The sequence below is a fragment of the Octodon degus genome, unplaced genomic scaffold (assembly GCF_000260255.1).
Source record: "Octodon degus isolate 3935 unplaced genomic scaffold, OctDeg1.0 scaffold00027, whole genome shotgun sequence".
NCBI lineage: Eukaryota > Metazoa > Chordata > Mammalia > Rodentia > Octodontidae > Octodon > Octodon degus.
The window spans coordinates 6,543,448-6,570,232 of record NW_004524603.1 but is presented as its reverse complement, the minus strand read 5'-3'; the positions used below and the strand labels follow the sequence as shown (position 1 = coordinate 6,570,232).

Sequence of the window (26,785 nt, the reverse complement as noted above, 5' to 3'; positions counted from 1 at the left end):
GCACCTCTCCACACCTCCATTCAGGCGCATTCCTGTGCTCCTTCTCACTGTGCAGACAGCTGCGCCCCTGTCTGGACCTCCTTGTGCCTTAGCTATCCTCCTCCAGAAAGACACTGTGGTTTCCTGGCCCCAGCCTGGAGGGTCACATCTGACAAAGTCTGTACCTGGCCCCACGTGCAGGCAAAAGCCAAGGCTCAGGTGGGATCTGCTGCGTTCTGAGCAAGGCCTGGACCTTTTCAGTTGCTTTCATTTTCTGATGACTTTTGGGAATAAAATGACCCTTCCCACCTCTCCTGCAAATTCCACATCCGTTTAAGGCACTCAAGGTTTCCAATTGTATTGCGACTTTCTGTGTTGCGTCTCCTGCCCTAGGCAAAGCAGGCCCCCTGTGCTGTATCACTCTAGCCCACTGCTTCTTAGAACGCACTTTTACCACTTTCCTAAATCTGGTGAGAAAGAACACACACACACACACACACACACACACACACACACACACACACAAAACAAGCTGCATGAAGTCAAGTTATTATTCACAGGCAGCACGAGACAGCAGAAATCTCTAAGCCTCAGGCAAGGACCCAAGGTGGACGAATCTCACCTATGCATGGCCCACCTGCACCGCACCTGAGCTGGACAGTACTCCCTGGATTTTGTGCCTTGGGTGACAGGACTTGCTAGCTAAGCTTCAGGCTCCTAAGAGAGGTGAGTGCACATTGAGGAACTTGGTATCATTTACACCTCCAAAGTAGCAACTTGCAACAGTAAATACTGACCACATCCTGTGTTTGCAGAAGCAGGAGTGTGGAAATGAGTTAGCTCAGGGGCTCTGGGTTCCAGGTCTTTGTGAGGCTGCAGATGTGGCACCACGTGGGTTGTCATCCTCCGAGGATTTGGCTGGGGCTGGAGGACCATGCTGAGCTGGCCCACACCACGTTGGAAGGGGCCTCAGGAGTTGCTAGGAGCCAGCTGGAAATGAGTGGCTGCTGTCCTAAGGGTGAGGGTCACTCACTACTGCACCCTAAATCTTGAACTTGGAGGAAGGGTAGTTCCCAGGGGCAACTTAAGAGCAGAGGAACAGAAAGGTGTGCGGAGCCCCCTGCCCTGCCCATCCGTAGAGTGGGCTTGGTCCAGGCAGAGCCGCTGTACTGTGAAGCCTGAAGCAACAAAAACACTTTTCCTGAGCTGTTCCACATTGTGACAGGGGAGCCGAGAGGGTCACATTGCCACCATCGGGCAGAGGGGTCTTTGGCTCAACTTACACTGATCCCAAGTAGGCAAAGGGTAGCTCTTTTAGTGTTAACAGCCCTGAGCTTTGAACATCGGTGGCTTTCAGTCGTGGTGGCCTCAGCTACAGTCCTAGCAGCTGGAGCCAGCAGCTGCTGCAGGGCACAGGAACTCTGGCCAGCTGTGACGGGGCTCCCAGCAGTTCCGCATCACTTTTGGCCACTAGCTGCCTTTGGTGTCAGCAGCCCTGGAAGCATTTTGGCTGCTGACCACTGTCAGAGCCCTGGTCTTCGGCTCAGCAAGCTCTATTCAGGATAGAAATCATCAATGGCAAGAGCCCGCCATGGCAAAGAGGCTTTCGTGGGAGTTATCCTGGAACACTGGGAGGGACGAGGAGCTGACCCGCTGAGGGTGCAGGGAGGTCACTCTCGTAGGGTCAAAGGTGGCCTCCTGCCTAGGCAGTGTCCGTACTTTCTGCTTTGTCATGAACTGGGGAGGGATGTCTCCTAGACCTATCTTGGGGAGAGGGTTGCCGAGGGGCAGAGCCTTCCGGGATGGTGCAAGGGGGTGCATTGATGAAGCCTGCTGCAGCCAAAGTAACTGTTTTGGAGAGCTGCTGTGGGGTGTGTGATGCAGCTGTGACCAGATTTGGGGCAGCCGTAGAAGAGAAATGACAGGTGGCGGGCGGGTAGGTAACGCCACCTGGGGTGTGTTAGGCCCTTCTCTCCTGCCTCTACCAAGCATCCAGCCGAGTCCAAAGCAATGGAATTTCTTCATCCAGGAAACTGCCCTGTTAGGAAAGCCGCCTCTTAGTGCCTGCCTCAGAGCTATGGAGAGCTTGTGGCTGAGGGCTAATGGGAGTGAAAGTGCGTGAATTTCAGAACTCCTGTATTTACTTTTGCTCGGAGGTTTAAACAAAATGGAACTTTTCTTCCTTAAAGCATGGCTGGGGGGGAGGAGGCCTGGGCCAGCATGGCAGCGCCAGGGTTTGGAGGGACGTAGGCTCTCTGGACCTCTCTGGTCAGCTCCCCTTACAAAGTGCGACCCACTGTCAACCTTGGCACCTGGTGCTCCCGCCATCAGGGCTATGTTTCCACTAAGAAGAAGGAGCTGGGGAGATAGCTCAGTGGCATAAGCACCTGCCTGGCAAGTGCAAGGTCCTGAGTTCAATTCCCAGTCACGGAGGAAAAAAGAAAAAGCCTACCAGAAGGAAGGGAATAAAGGCAAAAAGGAGACATGTACCACTTTTTGTCTTTTCTTGAGTTTTCCCAGAAGTCTTATCAGGTGACTTTTTTATCCTTCATTTGCCTTACTTACCTGAAGAAAGGGAAGAGCCATGGTCTTTAGCAGGGAATATAGCTGCTCTGTATAAAATCAGGGAACAGGTGAGATAGCTCAGTGGACTAAAGCACCTGCTTAACAAAGTGCAGGGACTGTGGTTCAGTCCCCAACACTGTGTCCCTGCATGCCACCACATGCAGCACCAGTGTCAGACACCTGTAATCCCAGCACTAGGGAGGCTGAAAACAGGAGGATCACTATGAGGCCGAGCTGCGTAGAGAGACCCTGTAACAACCAAAGACTATAAAAATAAATAAATAAAAGGTAAAATCAGGAACCAACCATCTTTTCTCTGAAGTTCTGTCCATAAAGAGCAATTATATGAATAGCTACAGTTTTTCAAAGATAACAAAATACGTTTCTCAGTTGAACAGAAAGGTTTTCACTTCTGTTTGATTACCAGAAAGCTAAGAGGTACCGTTTGTATTTCACAGCTCTGCCTAGCCAAAGCTCTCTGGAATAAAATATTTACCTTTCCTGGCCCTTCAGTTCTTACCTCTTCATAGTCGTTTTTTTTTTTTTTTTTTTTTTTTTGTGGAACCGGGGATTGAACTCCAGCCCTTGCACTTGCCAGGGAAGCGCTTATTCCACTGAGCCATCTCCCCAGCCCTTCATAGTCATTTTACTGATAGAATTTGATCATGTCTTTTATTGTGAGTGGCCTCAGATCTACAGTGTAAAAGCCAGCACGGTATAAACAAATAAAATCAGGACGGTGGCAATTAGGCATCAGGGAGCGCAGAGAGCTAGGATGGATCGCCTCTCCTCAGGAAATGCCTGCGGCTTGGGAGGCAAAATTGCGGTCGGAGGAGGAGAGTCCCTGCGGAAGCACCGCGCCCTCTCCCCTGGTTGGAAGAGCTGGTGGCTCGTGAGTCTGGGTGCCCAGCGTCTGAGGTGCATGCTCCTCGCTAGGACACAAAGCTGGACACCCACAGCTTAGAGGACAAGGGTCACCGTGGCAACAGCCGGCGGAGGTTCCTGTCCATAGTCAGTCTGCTCCAAGGCGGGGCAGGTGGGCCACAGGCCCTGCCAGGCTACAGCGCACTATGCCCCCTTGCGACCAGGGCCCACCTCCTACCAGGAAGTCTGCTTTTTCTGTTCGTCTTTTTCAGATGGGGTCTCACTGTGCAGTTGAGGCTGGCTTTGAGCTTACTTTGTAGCCCAGGCTGATCTCAAACTCACAACAATCCTCCTACCTCAGCCTCCCAAGTGTTGGGATCAAACTCAGGACCTTGGGCTTGCCAGGCAGGCATTTGTACCACGGAGCTATATGCCTGGCCCTCAGGAAGTGTGCTTTAAACTGCCACCAGCAGTAACCTCCAAAAACCCCTTCAATGAGCTCATATGATTCTTAGGAGACATCTAGATATGAACCTTAAACAAGATAAATGAGGAGCTACATGCCTTCTGATGGAAAAAACACTAAGAGGGGGCACCTGGATTTGAACCAGGGACCTCTTGATCTGCAGTCAAATGCTCTACCCCTGAGCTATACCCCCAGCTGAGACATCTATGTTGATAATGGTCCTTTATTCCTAGTACAGCTGGCAGGTCCTGCTCCGCTTCTGAGTGCCTCTCTCCTACCTGCTTCTGACCCCTCATTGTTATCGCATTCATTTTTATGGGATACCTAGTGAAGTCTCTTAATAGGTAAGATGCTTTCTTCTTTCTTTTTCTCCATCTCCCACCCTGTCTTGATTCCCTTTCTTAGGAATCAAGATGGGGTCATACAGGAAGTTCTGAGGGTCTTGGCTGCCCTGGGGACACACAGGCTGAATAAACTGCAGCTCTACAGCCTGGGCCCAGATGTGACCACAGCTGGAGGATTTAGGACTGGATCCTGCTGCTTCTCTGGAGACCTACAGAGCCCCTTCTTGAGAGTAACAAGCATTCCCAGGCGTGTGCCGCCACGACCCGGCTTTGGACCAGCACGGCAAGTGGTGCTGGGTATCGATCCCCGGTCCCTGCGCTTGTCTAAGCAGGCGCTTAGTCCTCTGAGCTATCTCGCCAGCCCTCTTTTATGTTTTCTAAACTTTTTGAAGCTTTTTTTCTTTTTTGAGGTAGAGATTCAGATCAAATTTCAGTTGTTGAGTTTTTGCTTCATGCATTTAAAGCTCCAGTAAGGGGCCAGAGAGATAGCTCAGTAGAATAAGCGCTTGCCTGGCAAGCGCAAGGGCCTGAGTTCAACCCCTGATATACATAAATAAATAAATAAATAAATAAATAAATAAATAAATAAAGCTCCAGTAATAAATGCATACAGGGCCAGTGAGATAGCTCAGCAGACTAAACACTTGCTTTGGCAAACACTGAGATCAGGGTTTGATCCCTGCTCCCACATGCTGCCACACTGAGCAGGTGACTGAGTCTGGGTGTGGTGGCACATGTCTGTAATCCTAGTGCTGAGGAGGCTGAAAACAGGAGAATCACTATGAGCCACAGCTGTGGATTGAGGCCCTGTACCAAATACATTAATTAAATAAACAAATAAATAAATGCATACAAATTTAGGATCATATTTTCTTGATGAGTCAATATAAGCATCGTTATATCTGCTATAAATAGTTTCTTTATCTTTCTTTGATTTTAAAAAATTGTTGGTACCACACATCGTGCTGGCCCCGGCCCTGGGCGCACTGGGCTGGCTATAGAGTCAGGGCGTGGTGGCGCACGGCTGTAATCCCAGAGCTCAGGAGGCTGAGACAGGAGGGTCACTATGAGGCTGAGCTGTGTAGTGAGACCCTGTACCAAATACATTAAAAAGAAATCTGACTTAAAACATTGTTTTTGGTTTTGCTATGTACTTCAGGCTGGCCTTAAATTCACCACGTAGCTCAAGTTGGCCTCAAACTCACAGCGACCCTCCTACCTCACCCTCCTGGGTCCTGCAGGTACAGATGTGTCGCCACGCCCAGATTCCATTTTTCTTTTAGTTAATATATTTGGAATTTTATGTTGTATGTGTGAAATTGAAAGCAAGATTTGGATTTGTTCCTTTTTTTTTTTTTTTTTTTTTTTTTTTTAGGGAAGGATCTACAGGGTGTTCAGGGTCTCACTACTAGATCGGACTCGTAGTGATCCGCCTGTTTACCAGACTCGCGCCACCACACCCAGTCTCAACTACCATCTCAGGGCACCTCAGAGGTGGGGCCGGCATGGCAGGCCTGGGGATCGAACCCCTGGCCCCTCTGTCTGCTTCTGATTGCAGGCGCTTTAATCTGCTGAGCTATTTGGCCAGTTTTTTGGATTGGTTTCTTTAAGGAGTGCTGAGTACTACATTTACAGGGCCTTTTCATTATTTATTTTTTATTGTTTTGCTATTTATTTATTTATTTATTTGAGACAAGGTCTCACCAAATAGCTTAGGTTGGCTTTGAACTCATAATGACCCCCCTGCCTCAGCCTCCAGAGTGCTGGGCTTGCAGGTATGTACCACCACACTCAGGCACTGAATACTAGATTTAGTTATATTCCTTTACAGAGTGGTTGTCTGCGTTCTGGCATGAGCTTCAGTAACTTGGTCATCAGTATTATTCCTTGGCCATACACTCTCTCCTTGATACGTAGTGTCCTCACAAGCCCAAAGGCAGCTGTGTCAGCTGACCGTGCTCTTTCAGTTCTTTTTTTTTTTGGATGAGGTTGACATTTGAATGGGCTGACTTCATAACATACTGTTGTCTCCAGCACAGATGGGCCTCATTCAGTGACTTGGAGGAAGGCCTGAATAAAACGGAACAGACTGACACTCCTCCAAACAAGAGGCAATTCATCCTGTCTGACTGCTTCACTTGGGGACATTCTCCTTACATTGGGCTCAGATTACAATCTTGCCTTTTCCTGGATCATGCACCTGCTGGCCCTTGGCTTAGAACAGAACTAAATCACTGGCTTTCCTAGGTATTAACTTGTCACTTACCTGACAGATCATGGCACTTGCTAGCGTCCCCATACTCATGAAGCAATCTGCCTACCCACCAATCCTGCCATCCATCCACCCATTTACCCATTGATCTATTCATCCACTTACCCACCCATCCACCCATTCACCCATTCATCCATCCACCAACCCACCCATCCTCCCATCCATCTGCCCATTCATCTATCCATCCACCCATCTACCCACCCGTTCATCTACCCATTCACCTACCCATCCACCCATCCATGCACCCACCCATCCTCCCATCCATCCATCCATCCATCCATCCATCCATCCATCCACCCACCCACCCACCCACCCATCTACCCATTCATCTATCCATCCACCCATCTACCCACCCATCCATCTACCCATCCACCTACCCATCCACCCATCCACCTACCCACCCATCCTCCCATCCATCCATCCATCCATCCATCCATCCATCCATCTACCCACCCATTCATCCACCCATCCATCCACCCAGCCACCCAGCCACCCATCCTCCCATCCATCCATCCACCCATCCATCCTCCCACCCATCCACCCATCTACCCACCCATTCATCCACCCATCCATCCACCCACCCACCCATCCTCCCATCCACCCACCCACCCATCCTCCCATCCATCCACCCACCCATCTACTCACCCATTCATCCATCCATCCATCCACCCATCCATCCATCCTCCCATCCACCTATCCATCCATCCACCCACGCACCCATTCACCCATCCATGCCTCCCATCCCCCCATCACTCCATCCACTCACTTTTTATGGTTCTGTTTCTCTAGAGAACTCTGACCAGCTAAGCTACTGTTTAAGAAAAATGACAAGAAAAGAACCTCTTGTTGATAAGAATGAAGAGAATCTGCCATCCATGAACACTCAATAAAGTACATTTAAAGGAAGAAAAAGCTGTACTGTGACAGAATGAATAATACAGTAAGAAAGTAAGCAAAGAAATGGAGCATGGATGCGGTAACCTCGTCAAACATTAATTGAATAAAATTTTATTAATAACAAGTATGGGTTTATTTTAAATTAATAGTCATAAAGAGGGGGCCTGCCCCATAGCTCAGTTGTTTATGTGGCTGCTTCAACAAAGCAGTCAGGCTCAGGTTGCTGGGGTTCGATCCCCACAACTCAAGCCAGCCAAACCTGCCCTGAAGGCATTCGGAGAAAAAAAAAATCCTTGGGGCTGGGGAGATGGCTCAGTGGAATAAGCGCTTCCCTGGCAAGCTGAAGGGCCGGAGTTCAATCCCCGGTTCCGCAAAAAACAAACAAACAAAAAAACCCCAACCAAACAAAAAAATGCTCCTGGGGCTGGTGAGATGGCTCAGTGGTCTAAAGCACCTACTTAGAAGAAGCCCAGCAAAGCACAGGGACTGCGGTTCAATCCCCCAGCACCACGTGCCAGCCAGCCCCGCCCCCTGGTGGGCTGAGCTGGCCACACACACACACACACACACACACACACAATAAATAATAAACTTAAAAAAAAAAATACTCCTGAGCGTGCCATTGGGCTCTTCCCAGGAGCCCAACCAGGACACGCAGGAAGGGAGGGACGCACGAATGAAGAGTTAAGAGTGTTGGCCAGCTGAGAGCAGTGGCGCAGGCCTGTACCCCAGCAGCACTTGCAAGGCAGGGGCAGGCGGGTCTCCACGAGTTCAAGACCAACCTGAACTACAGAGAGGCCTTGTCTCAAGAACAAAGAAAGGCGAGTGCGCTGAGTGGGTGATCCCCCCCACCCCGCCGCCCCATTTTAAGCAACATCCTCGTGAAGGCGAACACACACTCAGCTCACTTCTCAGATTCCCTCCCTAAGGCTGATTCCTGAAAGTGAAAATTCAGGCTGTTCGGTCACCGAGGTGATTCTCGGAGAGGCCCCGCCCCTGTGGCGCCCGCTAGCTGCCCCGCCCGCCCCCCTGCGGCGCTCCCTGGATCTTGATTTTCACTCCACCCGGTGGCCCCGCAGGGGGCTCTAACTTCCTGCAGCTGCCTGCGAGCGTCCACTCGGAGCCCAGGGAGCCCTGGGTTACCTGGGAAACCCGACCCGAGGGAGGGCTGCCCCGGAGGCTGCCGCCGAGCCCTGCACGAACGCTGGGGCACTTTTCTCAGCCCGCGGGCAATCATGATGCTTCACTCTTCGTCCCAAACCCTGCTCCTCTGCCCCTCAGGAGAGGCTGGAAACACCCCTCCAAACTGGGGACCCCGTCACAGTTCTTGTTCTTTTCTTTGGTACTGGGAATTGAACTCAGGACCTTGCATTTGCCAGGCAGACACTTGTGCTGCTGAGCTACCTCGCCAGCCTCAGATCACAGTTCTTGAGTCCGGTCGTCCCTTGTAGCAGCTGGTAGGTATCTTGGCTCTGTGATCTTCCACCAGTAACCAAATCTTAGGGCGCAAATGGAGGGGTACAGGAAATGCAGGCTTTTGTTTTTAATTAATTAACTAAAAACCAATTGGTTTCTTTTGGGTCCCATCCTCCTAGATGGCAGAAGTCTAATGGCTAAACTCTGAGCCAGAAGTGGCTTCCAGCCCACGCAGGGAGAGCATCCCAGCTGCAGGTAGGCAGGGGCCCTTCTGGTCTTGGGGTCTGGGACTCCTTGGATCCCCCCACCCCAGGTCTTCCTTGGATCCCCCCTTCCTAGGATTCCCCCCACCCCAACTGTGTACAGATGGCTCTGCCACGCTGGGGCAGACGGCAGCTGCCATACAATTTTGATTCCCCCCATCACCCTGCGCCCAGCCTGTTGGATTTAAAAGCCCAGCAGAGACGGTGCGCCTGGACGGTAACATCTCCTCCGTGTGGTGTTAGAGGCAGAAGCCATCTAGGTGAAAGGAAGCTAGAAGCTGGGTGTCCTCTGGCTTCCCTAGAGGCCAGGACCAAATGACCGGCACCCCTAACTTCAGGATGGAGAGACGTTTTGGCGCAAGGCAGGACAGCCTGGCAGAGAGGCCTGGTGGAGCAGAGCCACCCATGGCACGGTGGCAGGAGCCAGGCAGGAGCCGGACCGGAGATGACCTCTCCCAGACCTTGCGGGTGCCGCCCCTTCCAGCCAGACCACCTCCCCAGCAATCAGCCGCGAGCCCCTAATCCAGTCACCTCCTAAAGCCCCGGCTGTGAGCTCACGAGGCTCCTGGGGACATGTAGCTAACAGTGAGGGGACCCATGTCATGCCCCCCCGCACTGGATGGCAGAGGACCCTGCTTCCCCCCGGTCTCTGTCTCCTGTCCCCTCATCAGGACCTGCAACCTTCCCAGACAGCCCTGCGGGCTCCACGTGCATTCGGGATTCTGCTCTTGTCGGTTATCGGTTGCCAGGGCCGGCGCAGACAGTTCCCAATTCGCAGATGAGGAACTAAGCCGAGAGCAACTCAGCAACCTACATAGTCCCGGGTCAGAACCGAAACCCATGATCAGATCGAAAGCAGCCCACGAGACGGACGGTGATGATCTCCGCCCGAACTACAGCACTCGGGAACGCCCACCAATGCCTTCCTTGTAAAGGAAAAAGGGAAAACATTTCTGCGACTGGGTCTCACCATGTGGTTCAGGCTGGCCTTAAACTCACCGTGTGGCCCAGACTGGCCTTGAGCTCCTGGCGATCCTCCTGCCCCAGCCTCCCAAGTGCTGGGATTACAGACTAGTGCCACTGCACCTGCTGCCAGCTGTGATGGCTCTGGGACCAGAAGCCCCGGTGGCCAAGTGAGATAAGGAGATATTTCCCCACAAGCAGCGCCAAGGCCACGCAGGAATATCCGAAGGCAAACCAGAGGCTTGGATGCAAGTAGCACTTACTGAAGAGCAGCTTCTTTCTTAGAGATGAACATGTGTCCATGAGAAGTTTTCGAATTACGGAAAATTCCGTAAAAATAGCGCCCTTCAACCAAACCCATTTTTTTTTTTAAGAGGGCACAAATTAGAGGGGCCAGCTGAATAGCTCGGCGGGTTAAAGCGCCTCAAGCGGGCGCAGGGGAACCCCCGGCCTGCCAGGCCTGCCCTGCCCCCAGGGCGCGCTGAGACTGCAATTGAGACTGGGCGTGGTGGCGCACGCTTGTAATCCCAGCTCTTGGGAGGCTGTAAACAGGCAGATCACTATGAGTCCCACCTAGCAGCGAGACTCTGAACACCCTGTAGACCCTTCCCTAAAATACAAAAAATAAATAAATAAATAAATTAAATTAAATTAAATTAAAACACAAAAAAACTTACCAGTGACACAGAATTTCATTTAACAAAGTAATATGAATTTCACAGTATTTGTTGTAATACATAGTGTTGTCTTCCAAATCCAGTATTGGTAGTGAGACCTAATGCAGTTGGATTTATTTTTATTTATTTATTTTTAAATTTTTATTTATGTGTGTGTGTGTGTGTGTCCAGCTCAGCCCACCAGGGGGCGGGGCTGGCTGGCATGTGGTGCTGGGGGATTGAACCGCCGTCCCTGTGCTTTGCCAAGCTTGTTCTAAGTAGGTGCTTTAGACCACTGAGCCATCTCACCAGCCCATGGATTTATTTTTAAACGTTAACTTGTATTTTTATGAGTACTGAATTCACACAATTCACGTGATAAAATATTCAAATGGAACAAAAAGTGTGCCGTGTAAAATTTCCCTCCCATTTACTAAGGCGCCAAAAGCCCTCGTGGGAAAGGGTGATAGATACAAAACAGAGAGACTCTCTCAAAAACACCATGGTACCATAATGTTACCACCTCAGGGGGCGCCCGGATTTGAACCAGGGACCTCTTGATCTGCAGTCAAATGCTCTACCCCTGAGCTACACCCCCTGCTGGCACTCTGTGTCCTCCCAGGCCCTTCTCACCTCAGGAATCTCTCCCAGGCCTTCCGAGGTGATCACGCTGGTGCTTCTGGGAGCGCTTACCCTGTGCTAACTGAACTATTTTAGGAGCTTCATCTGAACAATGCAAAAGCTTACTTGTGTCATTTAGATGAATGACAATGACACAGGGAGTTGAATCAGCGTTGTTCCCAAATCACAATGCACTAAGTGGCAAAATCAAGACAGCCAGCCTGCTGTTTATCCTCCCTGGACTCGGGTGCCCCCAGGGCAGGCTCCAGGGCTCTGCTGCCCGAGGGCCACAAGTCACTCTGGTCACCCACCACCCCTTGCTGGCCTCTGTGTGGTCAAAGAAGCTGAAAGGTCACGTAGTGCTGGCGCAACTCCACAGAAGCTACTGGAAGCTGGAACATTTGAATCGAGGTTTTCTCAGTGTGTACATTACTGAACTGTTGTATGGGTAAAGTAGGAAGGGCTCAGAGTCAGACAGGCATAAAGTGAGAACTAGGCCGGTGGTGGAAGCGCACTGGGAAGACGAGACAGGAGGGTCTCTGGGCGTTGGACGTCAGCCTGGGCTACAAACCAACGCCCTGTCTCAACAATAAATAAAATACCCTGAGCAAGACACACACACACACACACACACACACACACACACACACCCCATGTATGTTATATGCTCTAAGAACACTTGAGTTTCATACACTATAAGTGCAAATTAGGAGGGCTGTGGATATAGCTCGGCAGCGTAAAGTGCCTGCCTGGCAAGCGCAGGGTCCTGAGTCTGAGTTCCAGCAGCCCCAAAAAGACGTAGGAGTGTAGCTCAGGGGTAGAGTGTGTGTACGTCATACATAACGCCCTGGGTACAGTCCCAGGACTATCAAATAAATAGATAACAGCAGTAAAATGCTCTAACTATAAAGACAAGATTATTTTAGAAATCCATACAAATACAATCATAACCGAAGGGCTGCTGGGGAGATAGCTCAGTAGAATAAGTGCCTGCCTGGCAAGCGCAGGGTCCTGGGTTCAATCCCCAGTACTGCCAAAAATGAATAAATACATAAGCATAACCTAAGGATGTTCAAGTTGACGGCAGATCTACATACAGGCTGTGGGCGCTGGCTCATAGGCAGCCCGGGGGTAGAGGTATTGCCCAGAGGGTCTCAGGCCACAGCGTCCTCCTGAGATGTCCCAGCAGGACTGTGACAATCCTAAAAACCAGGGCATGCTCCAGCCCTAAGCTAGTGAATGTAAAGCAGTCATGAAGCGGGCCACAGCTGATCCGCATTAAAAACCTGATGCCTTTTTGCTGAGTTTACACACCTATAATATTCAATAACGGAACTTAGAAAAAATGGGGTATACCGATGAATGTCCATTTTGTATCTGTGTATTCAAAGAGGTTGGGATAGATATATAGTTGCATTCTCTTAATGAATAGAATGATTTCTTCTAATGGTGTTTGTAAATAGCTTCACAAGTCCACTTCTTGTACAGCAATTAACCACTAAGAAGAATATATGCAGTGTATTATTTGTTGAAACTGTACTTCCGATTGGATTTGAAACTGTCTCATTGCTATCTGTTTATCAATAAAACTTTGAAAAAAAAAAACCTGATGCCTGACTCTGTAGACAGAAAACCTCTCAGGAGGGGTCAAGAGCTGTTGGTGACCAGCTATTGGTGACCAGCTGGTCATCGTGTCAGGCCTGCTGTCGCAGCTCTGGGAAAGGACAGCACTGTCTGAGGGGCTCTTGGCTAAGTGGGCTCCACCTCTCGTGACATTCAGGTGGCCACAGGCTCCAGACAACGGCTGGGGACATCCCGGCAGAGGTGGGTACCCCTGAAAGCCCCATGCCCGGGTCCACAGTCTCTGCGGGGACGCAGTCCTGTAAATTCACAGCTGACCAGCGCTGTCCCACAGCTTGAAGACAGACTCCTGTCCTTGTTGACCCAAGATTGACAATGACAAAGGTCAGAGGGAAGCTGAAGCTTTGTTCTGCTTTTAGTCACCACAGGCACCTGCAGGTCCCAGTGAAGATCCTGTTTCGGAAAATCAATTTTTTTTTTTTTTTTTTTTTTTTTTTTTTTGTGGAACCAGGGTCCTTGCGCTTGCCAGGGAAGCACTTATTCCACTGAGCCATCTCCCCGGCCCCAAATCAATGGTTTTTAAAAGAGAATTTGTATTTATTTTTATTAATACATGTTTGTGGCACACAAGGATGACATTCCGGGTGGGGAGTTGGTACCGGTGCTCTACTTGATTTAATTCTTTTTTTTTATCCCTCCGCCCCTCCTGCCTATTTTTCTGTTGGTCCCCTTTATCTTTGCAAAAAGTCAATACCCCTGTTATGTTTCTTTTGTTCTTTTTAAATTTGGGCATGTCCTATGAGAAGCCACACAACAGGGAACCGTGTGCATCTGACTTGCCTCCCTTAGCTTCTTGTGTTCATGCTCCACCCATTTCCTACAAAGGGCTCACGCTTGTTTTGTTTTGTTTTTTCCTTCTTGTGGGGATTGAACTCAGAACCTTGTGCTTACCAGGCAGGTGCTTATGAAGCTGAGCTATCTCCCCAGCCCAAATGACTCATATTTATTTATTTATTTATTTATTTTTGGTGGAACCAGGGATTGAACTCAGGCCCTTGCGCTTGCCAGCCAAGCACATTCTACTGAGCCATCTCCCCAGCACCATATTTATCCTTCTTTATGGCATAGTACAAGAATAACTCATAAGTGGCCTACTGTCCCAGAAGAAAACACAATTCCTGGTTGTTTTTATTTTTAAAGATATCTTCAATTTTTGCGGGTGGGGAGATAGCTCGGTAGAACAAGCATTTGCTTGGCAAGGGCAAGGTCCTGAGTTCAATCCCTGGTAACCCCCCCCCCAAAAAAAAAGATGTCTTCAATTTTAGTTTACAACACATTTCAGTGGCAGGCATGCCGACTCATGCCCTGTGCTTACTCCCAGCACTCCAGAGGCTGAGGCAAGAAGATCTCCAGTTCCAGGTCAGCCTGGGCTGCATGGCAAGATTGTCTCAAAAAACCAAAAACCAAACCAAAACAATACACTAAAACTGAAATTGGTTTATTTATCGAAGACTTATTTAGTCATGGAAATAAAAGGCACTTTGGTTTGTTACAATCTTGTATATAATTTTATGAGTGCTCATTTATTACTGACACTTGAGTAGAAGGGATTTTACATGTAGACATAACATACATGTATATGTGTATACAAACACACATCACCCCTGGGGAGGTGAAGATAGTTTCAGGCATGTAACAGTGAAACACAGGCAGGAGGATCACAAGTTCAAACCCAGCTTCTGCCACTTGCCATGCTCTCCGTGAGCAGCAGGCCAAGACGCAGGCCTCTGGTGTCCCCAAGCTGGGGTGGCCCTCAACTGTGTCCTGACTTGGGCACCTGCAGCTCCCAGCTGCAAAGAGGTTGCCCTGAGGGGGCCTGGGCACCCGAGCTGTTGACAAAAGTCAGGCCCAGAACTCCAGAGGCTCCGCAATCCAGGGCGGGGGTGGGGGGTGTCGGCCTCCTAGCGCTTCCCGGCAGCAGCCCTGGGGATTAGGAGGTTTACACTAGGGACTGGAAGGGCCCTAGGGGACACTGCCTTTTCATTCCAGCGCCAGTGTGGGCTCACGGGGACCCGGACCTCCCACCACCGGATGGATAACAGGTCTCTGAGCCCCTGAGTCCCACAGAGGAACAATGGACATCACAAGCCTTGGTGACCTGGAAAGTCCACACACAAGAATTCAGCCTTTGGAAATAACCAGGCGCAAATTTGCAAATGTAACAAGGAAAGTGAATAAACGCCAGCTCAACGGCAGAGCTGTGCCACTTGCACAGGTACAGCTGCCACTAACCTAATCGGCTTGAATTTGGTTTCCTCCTCTGTAAAAATGAGAAAACAGGGTAAAATGAAGGGCTTTATAAAGCCTGAAACGAGCTGGGCCTGCCACTGCAAACCTATATCCCAGCACTCGGGAGGCTGAGGCAAGAGGATCTCCGTGAGCACCAGGGCAGGCTGGGCTACAAATGGTGGCAAACACAAAAACAAACAGAATACTCAAAAAACCAAAAAACCAAAAAAAACAACCCAGGGGCCAGGGAGATATCTCAGTAGAATAGGCACTTGCCTGGAAAGTGCAAGGTCCTGAGTTCAATCCCTGGTACCGCAAAAAAAACAACCAACCAAACAAAAAAACCCAAAGCCTAAATCGACCCGCGAGTTCACAGAGCACCCTTTTCGGGACGGCCCTGCGGGCTCTTTTGTCCTCTCCGCCGCGACTTTGAGCCCTCAGTGTGAGGGCGTCTCTTCTCCGCCCTGTTGTGCACGTGCCCGAAGCCTCAGGTCTGCGTGCACCAAGTATGTTTGCACGGCGTTTGCACAAGCGCGGGCTCCGCACACCCCGGGAACCCGGCCACTGGGAGCCGCTCCGGCTCTAGGGCAGGAGGCTTGGGATGCGCGGTGCCCTGGCCCGGACGAGGATGCGCGGCGGCTGTGGGCTGCGAGCTGCGGGCTGCGGGCTGCGGGCTGCGGGCTGCGGGCTGCGGGCTGCGGGCTGCGGGCTGCAGAAACCGGGTCCGGGCTCTAGCTCCCGGGGCGGGGGCGGGGCCAGGCACACCCTAGATGCCGCGTCACCACCGAGATGCAGCCCCCTCCTCCCGCCTTCCTAGAGCGGCCGCCAGCGGCCAGGTGCGGGCACGGCCTCCGGGCCTCTGAGCACCGGCCAGCAGGGGGCAGCACCACTGACCCGGCGGCCCGACGTGGCGTGGGCGAGAACCGGGCCACGCCCCCAAGGGGGAGGAGAGAAAGGTCAAATAAAATCACCCGGTTAGAGCAGAGGGGCATGGAACCGGGAAAGGAGCCGTGCGCTGTGTGGCTCCCCATGACCAGTTACGCATGCACTGAAAAATTAAAAATACACCGAAAAGAGACTAAAAACTATCTCCTGGAGTAAAATTCATCCCCATAGAAATTTATTTAGGGTTTACAGTCATAGACTGCCAGGTGTAGTGGCGCACACCTGTCATCCAGCACTCTGGGACACTGAGGCAGGAGGACGGCAAGTTTGAGCCCAGACTGGGAAATTCTGAGACCTTTGACTCATAAAGTGGGAGGGGGCTGAGGCTACTACTCAAGGCGAAGGCACTATGTGAGTACCTTGTACTGCAAAAATTAATCAATTTATAGGATGCATACGCATTTAAAAATTTAGATATTGGAAGAAAACATTTTTATTTATTTTTATTTTTTGTATTTTAGGACAGGGCCTACAGGGTCTCACTACATAGATCAGACTCTAGTGATCTGCCTGTTTTCAGCCTCCCAAGTGCTGGGATTACAGGTGTGTGCCACCATGCCCAGCCTCAATCTTGTCCAAGTGCGTCCTGGGGGCGGGGCCCATTCTGCGTGCCAGGGATCGAACCCCAGCTGCTGCGCTCTGTCTAAGCTGGCACTTTAATCTGCTGAGCTATTTGGCCGGACCTAGAAAAACATTTTTAAATTAGAAAATGGAACACTTTTTAAAAAATGTATTTAGTACGGGGTCTACAGGGGCTCACCACACAGATTAGATTTGTAGTGATCCTCCTGTTTTCAGCCTCCCAAGTGCTGGGATTACAGGTGCGCACCACCACACCCAGTCTCAATGGCTGTCTCAGTGCACCCCGGGGGCAGGTCCAGCGCGGCATACCAGAGATGGAACCTGGTCCTGGTGTCTGCCTAAGCAGGTGCTTTAATCTGTTGAGCTATCTGGCCGGCCCCTCCCTTAGCCTTCTCCACTGTCTCATGGCCACACCATGAGCCGGACATGGCTGTGCCCCTTCTGTGGGACTGGGTTGGCCTGGGATGTTAAGGGGCTCCAAAGACAGCACTGAGAGCCAGCAGCAGTCTGAGGACAAAGCCATGGGTCCTGTGGCCTGAAGGAGTAACCAGAAGGGGCTGGAGGTGTAGGGCAGGAGGTGACCCTGCTTGGGGTCCCAGCCTGTGAGTACTAACTACTACCTCAAGGAGCAGGACACCAAGCCTGGTGCCAGGCAGCAGCCAGGAGGTGTCCCTAGCGATTTTCCAGAAGCTCTGTCTCCTCACTACATGCCTCAGCTGACCCTGGATTCCTCATCAGGTGGCTGGGTGACCCAGGAAGGACATGTCATTCATCAGGGGTCCAGCAAGAACATTTAGCTGTGACCCTGTAAGTCTACTTAACATTTGGGGCAAATATCAGAGGAAATGATAAAATACACTTAAAGGGCTGTTCTCTGGCTGTGGTGGATTGACAGCTGGTGCGTGGTCAGCTTGTAACACCCAGCGGAAGTGACCAGCGTGGTGCTAGGTGTGGGGGGCCAACCTGGGACTGCTGGAGGGGAAATGGCGGTGCCGTCGGTTCTCCTGGAGAAGCTCGTTGCGCTGGCCTTCCTGATATGAACTCGAACGCTTTCATCATTGGAGGAGCTCAGATCTCCCTGTTGCTGAGGACAGCTATGGTACTTTTGGGGGAGCTCTGGTCTTCACTCTGAGCCTCGCTTCCTGGCTCCAGCGCAGACCCCTCAGCCTGCTGGCAGAGACTTTCTAGCTTGCACCACTGACCCTTGGGCCTTCCCAGTGCAGATCCTTGATACAGGCTTGCATGAAATATTGTCGTGGGCTCTTGGCCTCCAGTGGGACCTGTGGAGGACATTGCCGTGGCAACCAGACCCTCGGCTGGATTCTTTGGGTCTCTAGTATTTGGACAGATTTTCTGCACTCTTTTGTATTTGACTCTTGGGTGATTATTACAAAATAACCTTAGAAATTATGTGGCCTGTATTACATTTTTCCCTTGCAAACCCTGACTGAAACACTCACCAGGTAGCCAGGCTGGCCTTGAGCTGATTATATAGCCCCACCAGCCCTCAAACTCTCAGGAATGCTCCTGCCTCAGCCTCCAGGTGCTGGCTGGGATTATTGGCCTGAGCCATTATTCCTGGCTAACACCGGATCTTTGAAAGATTTCGTATTAATTCTAACAAAGAAAATCATACCATCTGCACCGAGGTTGCATTTGTGTCTGTACTTTTGCTCCGTGGGCGGCACCCAGGGCTTACTCACCTACTCAGTGAACAGTTCCTGGGCCCCAACTCGTGCCAGGCCCAGGCGCAGGTTCTGGAACACTCGCGAGATGAACAAAAGCCACGCCTGTCCTCGTGGGAATCAAGCATGCATACTGTGGCACCGCATCTCCAGGAGGGCCAGGCCCGGGGAGCTGAGGTCTGCCGGGGGAGCCTCTGCTTCACTTTTGGCTCCAGGCAGCTTGGGGCACAGCGCTGAGGACACCAGTGCAGCCAGTGCTGGGCTGTGAGGGGCGTTGATGGCCTCGGTCTCCTCGGCTGGATTAGAAGGCTCACCGTATCCTGAGAAGAGTGTCCACACCCAAGACGCTGGGGCAGGAGGGCTGCCATGAGTTCAAGAGCAGCTGGAGCTACACAGGGAGACCCCTATCTCAAACACATAACAAGGGCTGGGGAGATAGCTCAGCGGCACTGGCGAGTGCAAGGACCCAGGTTCGATCCCAGGTACAGCGTTGTGGTGGCACATGCCTGTAATCCCAGGGCTGGGGAGGCTGAGACAGTAGGATCACTGCAAGTTCTAGCTGTGTAGTGAGACCCTGTACCAAATAAATAAATTATAAAAATAAATTGTATTTAAAAATGTAACAAAACATCTGTCAAAAAATGTAAGGATTATAGTGGAAGCAGAACAGGTGCACCCCACAAGGAGAATTAAATTCGGGAAACTCTGAACCCTATAAGGATTCAGAGCCCGGCGTGGTGGCACATGTCAGTAATCCCAGCACTCGGCAGGCTGAGGCAGGAGGATCACTGTGAGTTCAAGACCAGCATGGGCTACAAAAGGAGCTCAAGGACAGCCTGAACTGCACAGCGAGACCCTGTCTCAAAAAACAAAAAACAAAAACAAAACAAACAAACAAAAATCAGAGTTAAGAAATCAGGGAACGTGTTACGGGGTGAATCCAACACAGTGAGGTGGATTGAAGCTGGGGAAGGCTGAGGCAAGAGCAAAGCCCCGGTGGCCCCCAGCAACCACAAGGGTGCTCCCCCCCGCCTGGATCTGGCTCCAGTTATTTTCCATACTGAGATCTGGAAGACGACTTTATGTAAGTAAGGGATTCTGAGGCTAAAAACAAGAGCTTGAAAACCCTAACAATGAAAGTGGAAGAAGAGTACGTGGCCGATCTTTATAGATTTCATAAAGGTTTTGTGTCTTGCATGTGCAAGAGATTCTAAAATACGGAAGAGACGAGACAACCCCTCTGACAAAGACACTTCGTCCCCCCAGCGTGGCCAAGGTGAGTCGCCGTCATCCAGTCCTTCTGCCGGCCGTGGAGCATACATGCCTGGGACGTCAGCCTTTATGAGATGCTGTCGCAAAAAAGAGGCCAAAAGCCAGAACCAAACAGAGAAGATAATAAATGGATTTATATCTTTACATTCACAGTAAACAGCTTTATTTTTTTCTTTGGCAGAACCGGGGTTTGAACTCAGGTTCTCGCGCTTGCCAGGGAAGCACTTATTCCCCTGAGCCATCTCCCTGGCCCCTTACATGGATAGCTTTTAACTGATAAATATACTCTTTATAACTCATTGTTTGCAACTCATAAATAATAACCATTGAGTTCTGCAACTCGGAAATTATTTTTAGAGTTACAAATGCTATCTTCACTTGTGAGGAGTTTTAAGTAAAAGTCTGAATTCTGATACGTGATTATCACCCACTAATGTGAATTAATCTTTTTGGTAAAATGAACACAGAAGCTTGCTTGGAGCCAGTTAATGTTTATTCCAAGCCTCTGAGGAGCTGGCAGAGACTCATGCAAGAAAATGTGTCTGTTTTTCTCCATATGCCTACTGTTTGAATTAAATATACTAGAAATTGTCTTTATTTGGCCTGGATAATGATTTGCTTTTTTAGCAGCATTCTGAAACCTTTGCTCTTGCTTTACTTATTTTTAGGGGTTGGTTTATTTTTTGAGACAGGGTTTCACTATATAGGCCAGGCCCTGGACTTGTGGCGATCCTCCTGCCTCAGCCTCCCAAATGGTAAGATTCCAGGTATGCACCACCATGCACGGCTAGAGTATGATTTTTTTCCAAACTTATTTGAAGCCTTTGTCTTGGTAAGGAATTGATCAGTTCAAGATCAGTTAGGCAGCCATTTGGTTAAAGTGAGAAAGGAAAGGGCCGGTGAGGTAGCTCAGTGGACTAAGTGCCTGCTTAGGCAAGCGCAGGGACTGGGGTTCGATCCCTGGAACCACATACGCTGAGACTGGATGTGGTGGCGCACACTTGTAATCCCAGTGCTGTGGAGGCTGAAAACAGGAGGAACACTTTGAGTCTGATCTGTGTAGCAAGACACTGTATTAAATACATGAAAAAAGAATAATCTGATTTTCAGTGATGACTACCAATCCAAAGCAGGTTACATACACACACATTTTATCTCAGGCCGGGTGTGGGGGTGCACACCTGTCATCCTAGCACTTGGGAGGCTGAGGCAGGAGGATGAGTGTGCGTGCAAGGCCAGAACAGGCTGAGCGACCTTGGGAGATCCTGTGTCACTCTTGCTACTGTCCCAGATAAATAAAAAATAAAATAAAATTCAGGTTAGCACAGTGTTCTAGCTACCAACGCCCCAGCATCTACCCCACTGTGGCTGGCTCAGCTGCACTGCCGGCCCCAGGGCAGCTGCTTCCGGCTGCTGACCCACACTCCACGGGTGGTGAAGAGCTGGGGTCAGAGACGCAGAGGCGTTTCCGCCTTTCTGTGGAGGGCAGGGGAGAGCCAGGGGCAGCGGACCACAGCAGGCAGCACCAAGCTCTTGGGTTTCACACGCTGAGGGTTCGGTTCCTGCTGTGGATGCGGCGCTGCTCCCTTAACTCTGGGAAGAACTGTGTGTTGAATGGGATGTGGGTACCGATTTCACAACTGGCCGCAAGATAAAATGCAAATGTTTACCTTCCAGTTCCTGGAACACGGTAAGACTCAATGGATAATGACTGTCACCACGATCCTTCAGATCCAGAGGTCTGACATCTTTTTTTTTTGACACAGGATCCTCCTGTATAGTTCAGGCTGGATATGAACTCACTACATAGCCCAGGCTGGCTTCGAACTCAGTGACCTTACTGTCTCAGCCTCCCAAGTGCTGGATGACAAGCACGCACCACCAGGCCTGGCACAGAGGTCTGATTTCTGACTAGAAGGTTCCATGTAAGGTCATCATCCATAGTACTAGGCTAATTTTCTTTTGTTTCCCTTTTGCCTTTCTTTATCCTTCCTTCTTCCCTAAAAATTCCTTTAGCTTACAACTTTTCATGGCAGAAAACAGAAATAAAAGGTTAGACTCTCTGTCTTCATTAAAAATACTCATTTCAAGGAAGCGCTCTAGAAGTGATCAATGCAGAATTGATTTTAAAGAAGTTTTAACTGAGAAGCTCCCATCGTGACTGGGAAGCACCTGGAAGCTCCAGTGCCCAACACCTTCCCAGGGAGTCAGGGCAGAGGCTGGCCTGACTCAGCGTTGCCCTGGCAACAGGAGGGCACGAGAGCCCTGCATCTGAGGAGCCCCCCCCCCACCTCCGAGTGCTCTCCCCTCGACGCCTGGCTGCTTCACAGCCACGATTCTGAAGGACAGGGAAGGTGCAGACAGCCTCTGCCTCATCTGCCCTGTGGCTGAACACCCCAAGCTGTCAGGAGGAGGAAGCCAGAAAGCCACCGGATCCCAAATGCTGCCAAAGTGGTGATGGCTTCCTAGTTCTTTGCCTTTCTGCACGGAGCCCAGCGCAATGCACTGCACACAGTGGGGCCTAATAAATGCAGCGTGTGTCTGTCCAGGCCGTGACCACACGAGCACCGCGTGCCCCTGCTGAGAGAGCCACCTCAGGTGAGCAGCCACGAGCCAGCTCTTGTCCTCCGAATGTCTGCAGCTGGCCTGTGGCAGAGCTAGCCAGGTGCAGTGGCGTGCGCCTGTAATCCCAACACTTGGGAAGCTGAGGCAGGGGAGGACCACTGTGAGCTCCAAGCCAGTCTGAACTACACAGTGAGATTCTGTCTCAAAACAGCAGCAGCAACAACAAAAACAAATGAAACCAAGCAAAACAGAGATAACCAGTCCTCTGGGGACAATGGCCACTGTCAACCTAGGAGTTTAAAAGTCTGACTTTTTAGTGAAAATTAAAGACACTCAAGAAGTCGCTGTGGGGCTAGGGAGATAGCTCAGTGGTCTAAGTACCTCCCTGGCAAGTGAGTTTGATCTCTGGTACCGAATGCCCTGTTGGCCCCCAAACTGGGTGTGGCAGCGTACGCCTGTAATCTCAGCAGCAGGGAGGGTGCATAGTAAGACCCTGTATCAAAGAGAACCAGAAAACTCAGAGAGGTGAGCTCCTACCTGCAGCACACTCTAGGGTGGGCATGCAGGTAGTGGTCACCTCCTGCCCCTTAGACATCAGGATAAGGGTGGAGTTGCCTGTTGAGTTTGCTTTGAACTTGGTCACACGGCAACAATTTTTCTGCTCCTGCCCATTGACGAAATTTCCTTCGTAGAGATCCCTGCTTGTGGGACACACTGAACTTGTTTTCCCTGCAATAAATCACCAACACCATAAATTGACAATAAAAGGGGCCAACTTGTGAGGTCTTAGCACTAGCCAGTGTTTGATATGCGTTCTTCAGAACAGGACGCTGTTGTTGACTGACTGATGATTGACCGAGACAGGGTCTCATGACACAGGCCAGGCTGGCACTAAACTCAGGAAGACCAGGTCGGAGCCAAGGATGACTAGAAGTGCAGAGACCCCGGCAGCCCGGCTCTGTAGCAGAAACTCCATTTTGTGATTTAATGCTTTTGAAAACCAGATTTCCTAGGAAAGGTTTGGCCCCTGAGCCTCATTTCTCTCCACCACCTCGCAGAGCACCTGAAGTCACCCTGAATCTCCCCCCATGCCAGAGGCCTTGGGCCCAGCGGAGGCAGCCGAGGGAGCAGCACAGTGCTCCGCCAGTTGTATGCGAACACCTCTGCTAGCCTCTCCCAGGTTCCGAGGAGCCATTTCCTCGGCAGCACCTTCAACTTCTACTGAGCACTTCTGCGGTCTGGGACCTGTCCAGGGACTAGACCTTCCATGCCTGCTGTCTGACAGCAGTTTCTGTCCCCACCAACTGATCACCCCCGCATCAGGTCTCTCTGCTGCTCAAGTTTCTCATACAAGCAGCAGCTCCAGCCCCAAAGCCCCTCCGCACCCCGTCACCCCAAGCTCACACCCAGACCTTTTCCCACACAGGCCCTTCCCCAGCTGAGCGCTGCATTGCTCACTGCTCCTAAGCACCCTTGGCAGTGCCCCACCACCACACTGCTTATAAGGATCTGCACACCTGATGCATCTTCCCGGGCAGAAGTCTCATCCAGCTGGCCCAGAGGAGGTGGGGCCTCCCCATCCCTGCAGTCCACCTGCCCCCTCAGGGTTACTGTATGCTACTGTGATTCCTCCTCCTGTCTCTGTCCAGGCTCTGGCTGCCAACCCTGATACGCTGTCACTGTGTAAGAGATCTGCACTGTACAGAAATACACGCTTTCAGCGAATAAAGCGCTGCCTTCTCCCCCCAGGTCCCTGGGACCCCCTTACATGCTGGCACAACCCCACGTGCCCCACACCACCAGGGAGCGCTCCTCTGCAGCCAGGGCCTGCTTTCTGCCCAGGCCCAGCTGCCCCCGCGGCTGGGCATCTGTTGGTCTCCACTTGTCCCTTAGGGCACCAGAGCCCTCTGGTTCCGCCAAGCCCAGCAGCAGCAGCAGAGCGAGCAACGCCCAGCGCCTGCCCTTCTGTGCATAAGGAAGGACGCAGGACACTCACACACCCAGCAGCAGCACCGTGCAGTGCCCTCAGCACATCCAGCGTTGGGTGCAATGTTCAAAACCAAAAACACCTACTGCTGCCTTTACGGCCACCCCAAAAGTTGGTGCCAGGGCTCCTGTACCTTAATCTGCATTCTCCTCATACTGCCACCACTCATCACCACTGGCTGCACGAAAGTTGGGCTCAGTGGGGAGCACCCAACTTTTGCCACAGGATCTTTTCACATCACCCCAAACCTGTGGTCTCATTCTCTGACCATCTAATCAAGCGCGTCCTGTTAGCCCTGCACACCCGGCTTCCAGCAGGAACCACAGCACAGGCCAGCAGGTGGCTGGAGCTTCTGCCTTTCCTGGACCTGTAAGGACTTCAGGCTGCTCAGTGCCAGCTCTGCCTCTGATCTGAGTCAGCAGCACCTGCGGGGACGTCACTGGGCACTCATCCCTGGGGTCATCTTCTCAGCCCCTCCCCTGCAAAAGCAGACAAAATGGCAAACAAGAAACGCTCATCTTTTAAAAATTACTCTATTATTATCAAATAGAACCACAGTATCCAAAAGATAATTATAAAGTCTATCCAACTAAACGGCCCTGTACCGCCCATCCGAGTGGCCGCGGCCAAATCACTCCCCCCGCGCCAATTGGTTTCATCCATTTTATTGTCAAGAAAATGAACAGCCTGAAGGGGTCCCCAGGCCCGCGCTCCCCACTGGGGTCCCGGGGAAACAGGCAGCAGGTGACCTGGTCTCATGACCCGCGTCCTAGGGCGGAGGGGCAGGAGGGGAAAGGGGCTCACAGCAGAGGGGCGCAGGCAGCGCACATGGGGCGCGGGGCCCGGGCAGGTGTCCCAGGGCATGGCCGCGCCCCTGGCCAGGCTCACTCGCCCGTGTGGGTCCGCAGGTGGTACTTGAGCGACTGCTTGTAGCGGAAGCACTTGGCGCAGTGCGTGCAGGGGTAGGGCCGCTCGCCCGTGTGCGCGCGCTGGTGCTCCAGCAGGTGGTGCTTCTGCGTGAAGCGCTTGCCGCACTCGGCGCAGTGGTAGGGCCGCTCGCCCGTGTGGATGCGCCGGTGCTCCAGCAGGTGGTGCTTGCGGATGAAGCTCTTGCCGCACTCGGGGCAGGCGTGGGGCCGCTCGCGCGAGTGCACGCGGCAGTGGTTGGTGAGCTTGGACTTCTCGCTGAAGCTCTTCTCGCACTCGGGGCACTTGAAGGGCCGCTCGCCCGTGTGAGTCCGCTGGTGGCGCAGCAGGTGCGACGGGCGGCTGAAGCTCTTGCCGCACAGGCTGCAGATGAAGGAGACCTCGTGCTTGCCAGCATGCACGCGCTGGTGGATCACCAGGCTGATGTGCAGGCGGAAGCTCTTCTTGCACTCTGGGCATGTGTAGGGCCGCTCGCCCGTGTGCGTGATCTGGTGCTTTGTCAGGCTGGACTTGTGGCTGAAGCTGCTGTCGCACTCCGGGCACTTGTAGGGCTTGGGGCCACCGCCACCGCTGCCCGAGCTGGGCGACTTGGGAAGCGGCTTGAGCGCGTGCTTGGGGGCGAAGGCGGGGCCGCGCTCGGGCGAGTAGCTGCCGCCGCGCACGCGGTGGATGCGCTGGTGCAGCGTGAGCTGCTGCTTGTGCCGGAAGCTGATTTCGCACTCGGCGCACTCGTACGGCCCCTCCTTGATGTGGTTCCGCTGGTGGATGACGAGGTTGATCTTCAATCGGAAGCTCTTGCCGCACTCCATGCACGTGAAGGGCCGTTCGCCGCGCCGGTTTCGCTGTTGCTGGCTGGAGGACCCGCGGTTCTCGCCCAGGTGCCGCTCGCCGTGCGAGTGCCCATGGCCGTGCGCATGCCCGTGCCCGTGTATGTGCGAGTGCGACGGGGGCGCCAGCCTCTTCACTGCAGGGTTCCCCAGCTGCAGCGGCGGGGGGCTCTCCTCACCCTCTGGGGACATCTCCCCAGGCAGTGCTGCTGGGTACATGCCGGCATCATATCGCCCTGACAGCGGCCCGAGGGACTGCAGGTGCTGGGGCAGCTCGTCGTCCTCGTCCTCGTCCTCGTCCTCTTCCTCCTGCTCTTCGGTCTTGATCACGATGCCCTCTGCGCCAAGGACAGAGACGGAAGAGTTAGCTGGTGCTGGTGCCTGGGCTAGCACAGCAGAGCAGCCTGGGTCTGTACTCACAGGCGCATGCGCGCTCGCCAGAGCTCCCCGAAACGTCACTCGCCGCACCCCTCAGCCCTCACACTCATGTGCTGGAAGTGTGACCCAGGCTGCTCATGGCACCTGCTCCAGTAGGGAGCCCAGAGCCAAGCAGGCTAGCATCCTGGGAGGAGGCCATGGGCTATGGCTGGTAGTGAAGGCGGGTCACAGAGGAGCCCGGGGGCCACCTAGGCCCAGCTTTGCCTGAAGCTATTAGGCTCATGTGCCTCACAAACACCCTCTTTTCACAAACGCTCCTGGGGCGCTTGCTGGCTGTATCTAAGGGTCTCCACCCAACCACCTTTGCCCTTCTTAGGATGCTCGCTGAGCTCTGCTCCAACAGACCCACTCCCTCTCTGAACCCCAGGGACCCCCCCCCCC

General features: G+C 52.1%; 1 protein-coding gene and 2 non-coding genes across 3 annotated transcripts in view; all 3 read right to left on the bottom strand.

Annotated features, from left to right (window-relative positions):
- Window positions 1-3,995: 3,995 nt before the first annotated feature.
- On the bottom strand, window positions 3,996-4,067 carry Trnac-gca. Its single transcript has one exon. It is a non-coding gene; the product is annotated as a tRNA-Cys (tRNA).
- Window positions 4,068-11,211: 7,144 nt separating this feature from the next.
- On the bottom strand, window positions 11,212-11,283 carry Trnac-gca. Its single transcript has one exon. It is a non-coding gene; the product is annotated as a tRNA-Cys (tRNA).
- Window positions 11,284-24,767: 13,484 nt separating this feature from the next.
- The window catches only part of Znf777 (zinc finger protein 777), a 26,320-nt gene continuing 24,302 nt past the window's right edge, over window positions 24,768-26,785 (bottom strand). Inside the window, exon 5 of the mRNA XM_004629010.2 lies at window positions 24,768-26,304. Coding sequence (XP_004629067.1) covers window positions 25,097-26,304 — 1,208 coding nt within the window. The 3' untranslated portion in view covers window positions 24,768-25,096. The remainder of the gene's footprint in view (window positions 26,305-26,785) is intronic.